At 46.5% G+C, this 7,328-nt stretch overlaps 1 protein-coding gene across 11 annotated transcripts in view; it reads right to left on the bottom strand.

Annotated features, from left to right (window-relative positions):
* Window positions 1-4,410: 4,410 nt before the first annotated feature.
* Window positions 4,411-7,328, bottom strand: part of CDC42BPB (CDC42 binding protein kinase beta) — a 92,753-nt gene continuing 89,835 nt past the window's right edge. For all 11 annotated transcript variants that reach the window (XM_074542310.1, XM_074542311.1, XM_074542313.1 and 8 more), the window contains one exon: window positions 4,411-6,126. In XM_074542310.1, the coding sequence (XP_074398411.1) occupies window positions 5,995-6,126 (132 nt within the window). In that variant the 3' untranslated portion in view covers window positions 4,411-5,994. The remainder of the gene's footprint in view (window positions 6,127-7,328) is intronic.

Genomic DNA, 7,328 nt, shown 5'->3' with positions numbered 1-7,328 from the left:
CCAAGCCCTGCTGCTGCCCCCCACGGCCAGACATGGCCAGGGCTCAGTGCAGCTCAGAGCCGTGGTGTTACCATGGTGCCTGTGAGAGCAGCCACATCCTCCACCAGCTACATCCCTCCTTTCTGCTGTGAGGGCCTTCTTGTGTTCTTTTCCTCTTTCACATCAGTTCATTGCAGGTGACTCCAGCCCACAAGCTTTCAAATACAAACACACACAGAGGAATTTTCTTTCTGGGGCCAATGCAATGCTACACACTGGAGGCCACTGCCCCAGGCAGCCCATCATTGCCCCAGGCAGCCCATCATCACACCAGCACTGCCAACACGAGGAAGGGGCTCAAGGGTGGCCCCCGGGGAGTCCCCACCTCAGAGGGAATTTCTTCCCTCCCTGGCTGTTTTTGGGCCTCGCTCATTGTGAGTGTGAATTGTGATGTGAGGATTGGGAGGGGTCTCGATGGCTGCATCCTCACATCCTGTGCAGAGGGGGAAAGGCAAGAGCATCCCATGGTCATGGGCTGAGGGAGAGAAGAGACAACCCATTGGCAAGGGGACCATTGCACAAGAGGGGGTCAGGATGATGTTCTTCCCCTGCAAGTGGCTGAGGACATCAGCTCTGTGTCCTGCCTGCTCTCACAGGGATTTGAGGGTGAGCCACAGGCGGGGGTGTGTTTGTGTACTCAGACACCCTCCTGGGACACATCACTGACACGGAGGGAGGCAGAGCAGCCTGTGGCAGGAGCCTCCACCTGGTCACCCCTACGTGTTTGAATTTGCTGTTGGCGAAGCTTCATTTTTAAAATGCATTAGCAGCTTGAGGTCACTTACAATAGAGGCTTTAATTAATGCAGAGATCAATTTTTGTCAGTGCACGAGCAGAGCACAGTCTGTACTTTTCCTTCAGGAGCCACTCGCTCGCTCGTAGAGAACGCGCTGCAGGGAGGGGGGAGCTCTGCAGAAACAAAATGAAGCACCAGAGTCAGTTTGTGATGCTGGGATCGAGAGCTGCTGGAAGAACAGCTGTATCCGTGATTGTACCCATGATTGTATCCATGACTGCTGCACACCGACACACACACGCAGCCCGTGCTGCAGGCAGGGCAGAGCAAAGGGGTTGGTACACAAGTGTCTCCTGGGATCCTGCCTAAACAAGGAATTTTAATTCACAGACATCCTTGGTAAGCAGCACATTGGTGGTTTGTGTCACTGAGGCTGTGCACGGCGGGTCTGGGCACCTGATGGCTTTGTTTTGCTTCTGGTCCTGAGTGTCAGGAGTCCCCCACTGTGAGAGACTAATTCAAAATGCATTAGTGTTAATGGCAAGATGTCAGGAGTCATTGCTTGCTAGGGTGTCAAAAGAAAAAGCAACCCGCATACTATTAATGGGCACCAGCACATAGCACGGTGCCTTCCCTTTGCACAATACAGCCGCTCACAGAAGTTGTGCACAAACTCGGATTGTGGCAGAGTCCTCAAAATATCCCTGAGCCCAAAGACAGACTTGGCTCGATGAAAGTATATTTTTATATCTCTTTCAGCAGGAGGGAGCAGTGGCAGGAGGGCATTTGGCAGGGACGGGTCTCACCGGAGTGCAGGGGCCAGCCAAGGCACTGCGGGGCGGCAGCTCCGGCCGCGTCCATCAGCATGCAGGGCTCTGCACTGCCCGTCCCCACGGGACTGCAGAGCGGGGACTGCGTAAGGAGCAGCAAAGGAGGCGAGGCTGAAAAAATCTGAGGGTTTTATCTATGAGAGAGCATCAATAAACCTGCATGAACCTGTGCAGTCAGATGACAAAAAAGTGCTGCAGCTTATTGGGGAGCAGGGAAAATATTTGCTGCAAGGACAGGGAAGGGGCTGATTCCTTAGTCCATGTTCCTCCTCTGGCTGGAGCACAGCACTGCAGCTCCCGCTGGCTGAGCACGTCCTGCTGTCTTCTGCTCCTGTCCTCAGCTAACCCTGCCGGCAGCGCTGGCCTGAGCATCAGGCACCGCTGGGACCGGCTCCTGCCAGCGTTCGGCATCCCTGAGCATCCCACACCAGGCCTGCAGTTGATACCTGGTCTCATCACCACCCCCCGTTCCAAAAAAAACATGTTTAGGGCATCTCGGAACCACTGAGACAGTGCTGGCACCGTGCCTTCCCTCCTGTCTTCCTGACGTGGTCCTGTGCCCATGGAACCGCCTCCCCTCAAGCAGAGCCCCTCCAGCCCTGTGTGCTGCCGTGCCAGAGCCGAGCCCGGCACCAGAGCAGCTCTCAGCCCGCAGGAAGGGGCTGCCCTGCTCCGGGCAGGGGTGGCAGCTGCCCAGGGCCCCAGGGCTGCCAGGGAGGAATGGTGAGGGGCAGCTGAGAGGGGAGCCACATTCACAGGGGGGCAGGCAGGGAGAAGGTCGGGCAGAGCTGCTGCCACAGCAGGGGAAGAAAAGGGTTGGGCAGCTGAACACTGATTTTTGGACTGTCCTCCTCCCTTCTGCCTGCCAGAGCTGCTTCATCCAGAGCAGATGGTGCAAACTGGAACACAAGATGCTCCAGTAGCCTGGCATGCAAGAATGCCATGTGTTCTTTTTGGTTCAAAATAAGCTAAACTCAGCAAGACAAGGGTTCTGGTCATGATGTAACACCTTCAATGCATTAACACGTTGCTTAACTGCACCTCAATGTGCAGTTCAGTTCCCACAGTCATCTCCTCCCTCAAACACTTTCCTGCTTCTCAGTGCTTCAGGGTACCAGTGCCAGCTCTCAAGGTTTTTACACATCTGCTTTCTCCCAGGGATGCCAATCTGGTGCTGTGCAAAACAAGGGTGCCTGCAGCATCTCCAGCATTTCCACTCTGAAGTCCCCTCCCTGTGACTTAGCTGTGTTAAGCACTTACCCTGCAAAGTTAAAGCCAGATTTTATGCACACCCTCTCCAGCAGATTGCACCTGTTTAGGAAGCTGTTTATTCCCAGCACACCTGTTCTGTAGACAGAGATGGTGGCACATGAATTTAGTTCTTGGGTGGCAAGTGATAGCAGGATGTATTCCAAAATACTCAGCTTTTTGGGGAAAAGATGTGTGCTAGAAGTGACCAATTGTTCCAGTGAGTTCCACCCACCACTCCAGCTTCAGGACCTGATGTCATACCTCTGTGAAAATGGAATGAGCAGAGAAACAGGCACACACCAAATTACCCTCATTCCTTGCATAGCTCAATTCCTCACTTTCAGTCCTAGACTGGTGCTTCCAGGGATAAGAAAGTGCATTGTCAGAGAATCATTTCACCTGAATGCTTGCATTTATGAAAATTTTCCTGAGGGCTCAAGAGGACGCTTTAGGTAACCGGAATCAAAATCCGTAAGGGAAAAGATGATCTGGAAAGGGCTGTGCTGGAGGACTTGGGAAAGGATTCTGCTTGGCCAGACTTAAGCAGGGAAAAAAAAAAGAATAATGTATTCACATGAGCAATTAATTAATTTTTCTAGAAACATTCTCCTGCTTAAATTATAACCAAGCCCTGGCACTGCTGAGTGCTATGATTTAATACCCCCATAATTAAAGACTTTGTTGTCATCCCAAGCCCTCACTGTGCAGAGAAAAATCAGCTCAAGAGCAGGAGAAATGTTTTTTAAAAGTCAAAGGCTGATTAGCACGAATACTTGTGAGAAGGCTTCCCAGCACAGAGCCCTCAGATCTCCTGTCAGCTGTCACCCCATCCCCAGGGCAGTGTGGGTGCACCTTCTCACAACAACCCACACCAGCCCAGGGAGGTTTGGTCAGGCAAGAACAGCAGGGTGCAAAGCACCCAGCTCGGCCTTCCCTGGGAAGGGTGAGACAAACCAAGGAGCAATTCAGGAACACCTGGCACTCCATAAGGGATGAGAGATGCTTGCCTAGGACAGCCTAGAGGAGATGTTGGCACTGTCTAGATACAGTGGGCTCTATGGTGCTCAAATATCAGAGCATGAGAGCTTTAAAAAACCCCGTGTGAGGGGCTGCACCATTCACATACCAATCCTTGAAATGTTCCTAAGCCTTTCCTTGGGAGTACTGCTTGGACAAGTGAAATATATTTATTGTTTTATGATACTTAAGATGCATAATTAGACCCTGCAGCCTCCTTACCATGCTTCAGCTGTAACTAACAAGTCATATAAATCATTTAAAAAGGAATTAATAGGGCCAGCAAATCAATGACATGACAACACTAGAACAAAACCAAGGGCACAAAATTTCAGTGCTGTATTCCACCAAAAGGACTTCCATGGCTCCTGAACACTCATTCACCTTCAGCAGTGTGCACCTTTCTTGTAGTGCTTTGGGAGCTCCAAAATACCTTCAGTTTATGTCAAATGTCCATGTGAACAAAGTGAATTTATCATGAGACTGAAGCAAGTGTCAGCAGTAGATTGTTTTCAGATGTCAAGACAGACGACTATAAACTTTAAAACCTCCCTCTTCTGCTTTATTGACATGTAAATTGTTCAAAAATGTTCTCACAATTCAATAATTACAAAGACTTAGACTTACATTAAAAAAGTAAAAACCAGAAAACCCCCAAAGCAGTAGTGTCCAGCTCTAACTGAGCCCCTTTATCAAGAATCTGAGAAAAAGAGCAAGTACTGTCGAACACTTAATGTAACAGGATTAAATGTTGACTAGAACACTCAGTTTAAACTAAAGATAAGTGCACATCCTATACAGTGTTTCAGAAAAGAACTTTAGCCATTGGTATATCATTAGCCCATTTAAACTGAATTTTAAATAAGTGACATCCAACTGTCATAAAATTGGCACAGAAGGCACACTAGTGTGACAATGACAAACTGGATATGCCAGCCACTGAATTAATTACAAGCTTTTAATGAAACATGGTCACAAATCTTTGAGTACTAAATGTATAATACATGGAAGCATGAGATTAAATATACACGCAAACATCACCGCACGTGGGCCATCGCAAAATATACAGGAGTGTGTTGTGCATTTTTCTACATGATCAATACTTGATTAATAATCATGGGGTCTTCATGCAGGTGAGGATACAATTAATGAGAAAAGCAGCACCCCCAGTTACACATCCTTCACGTTCCACTTTGGTAGCCAATGAACAGACTGATGTTTTAGTGCGATACAGTCCCTGGGTCAAGCAGACTCCGAGGGCAATGCGTCCACAAGAAGGCTTGCTAGCTAAACAGCATAGTGTGTCCTTACACCAAAAACCCAGGAGAAACAACTTCTCAGGAGGAGAAAGGCAGGAACTAGGAGTAAAACCTTTTTCACAGCAGTATTTGAAAGCCCTGACTAATGACTGATGAGGACTAAAAGCAGGGAATGGGTAAAGAGATAACTGTCAGTAGTCCTATGTACAAGACTAAAAAGTTGGTAGAAAGATAGAAAGACAGTTATGCAGCTGTATATGTAATGGCTAAATGAATTAAAAGGCCACAAAACTATAACCAGCTTTTCTTTGACTTCCTGGTGACTCTACTGATGTTGGAAACAACCTACAGCTTCCTACCATTCTCCTTAAGATTTAGGAAAAAAACAGTTACAGGAAAAAGGGAAAAGTGTATTCATCTGAGGATGTAACTAGCCCTGCTCACATTTCCTATTCAGAAGTCCCAATTCTGTCTAAAAGGATTTCCTGCTAATCAGACATTACATCATTCTATAGAAAAATAATATTCCTGATATTGTAGCAACATTATCAGTAACTCTATTTCTCTTTCACCATAAGAATAAGACTATTTACCGGTGGCCTTAAATGCTCCTATGCAATAAAACTGTCACAGCTGTGCAGAGAGGAATCAACCGTAACCGAGCAGTGAACAATTCTGCATAAAAAGCTCAATCGCTATTAGTAAAGAATTTTCTTCATTTCCATAGTTTGTATCTACAATCTGGATATATAATTATTCTTGTACAGCACTAGAGAGTCAGTGTCAGTGTTGGCACTAGCATCTGAGAGGCTCTGCCCTGCAGGTGAACGCCGTGCAGCAGTGGGTGACAGCAGCGGCGCCGTTACGCGTCACAGGTCGACTGGTCCAGTCCGTCCAGCGTAAGCTGATTCCTATGAGGAGAGTTGGGACTTGGGGGACCACTTGGATTTGAGCTGTTCGATGGAGTAGAGTGTTTGGTGGAGTCTGAATCAGGCTGTTAATGAGAAACATTAAAGAATGATGTTTACTTGAATTTTTTACACTCAAAAGCTTTCAAAGGCACTCAAAAATGAGGGTGAGCAACACCGACAAAGCAGCGTGCATTAGATTAACTCCATGGTTAAACATTCAAGCAATTACTTCAACAGGCTCTAGTGCAGTCCCAAAGGTGACCTCTGATGCAACAGGAATTATGGTAAAGTATGTGGAAATTGCTGCATCTCTGGCTCCTCTCCTTTAGCCATTGCAAAGCTTTCCTGATGGAATACATCTCTCTGCACACTGTTGGTTCAGAATTTACCAGCCTGCAATTTTTAGGCAATTTTTATGGCCCAGGAGTAGCTTTATCTGCCCATGTAAACACATAAAAACTATGGTCAAATCATCTTCAGTTTGGTGAGGAGGAAGGAAAAAGCATTATGAGCTGTTTACAAAACAGCAGCAAGCCTGTGAAGTGCCTGACAAACGAGTGAAGGCTGCCAAGAATCTGGCTGGAGATCTGGAAAGAGAATACACTTAGTGGGTACGTCCTACGTCAATATCTAATAAAGACCATCCACAGTTATTTCCCCAGTATGAGATTAGTCCTTGGATATTTGCCTTCACAGGCTGGTCTCACTTCAACAGGATGGCTGGCAAGTTTCCCACTATTTTGGTGTGTTACAATTCTGAGCACTGCACAGATTCACAGCTAATGAAATATTGCACAAAAAAAAAATCTGTTACCACTGCAGCAAGTTATTTTCAAGAAAGAGAAATATATACTTAGCAAATAGATTGAAAGGTAACATCCTTCAAGAATGCTGTTCAGAAGGTTTTGCATGGCTTGAACAAAAATAAGATAATCTATAACAAGATTATCCTAACATGATGCGGTTCATAAAGTCAAAAGCCATGGGGGAAGTAGTATAAAGCCAAAAGGTGTTATTAGAGCCTCTTTCCAGTTTCAAACTACTATTTTTTTTAACATAAGAAGTCATAAGAAATTGTAAGAGCTACCAAAAAGAGAAAACATTGTAAAAATTCCCTTTCTAATCTATCATTAGTCATGCCTACAAACAACAATTACCAACAGAGCATGGAATATAATGGAGTTTGGGAAGGGTGAGCAGAATAACTAACACAGTCCATCATAAGCACCTTTGAAAACCAAGACTGTTTCAAAAATACCTGCGTTTAGAGATCCCCACTTTCATG

This window comes from Zonotrichia albicollis, chromosome 6 (genome assembly GCF_047830755.1).
Source record: "Zonotrichia albicollis isolate bZonAlb1 chromosome 6, bZonAlb1.hap1, whole genome shotgun sequence".
NCBI classification, from domain to species: Eukaryota; Metazoa; Chordata; class Aves; order Passeriformes; family Passerellidae; genus Zonotrichia; species Zonotrichia albicollis.
Note: the sequence above shows the minus strand (reverse complement) of the source record. Positions and strands in the feature narration are given on the sequence as shown.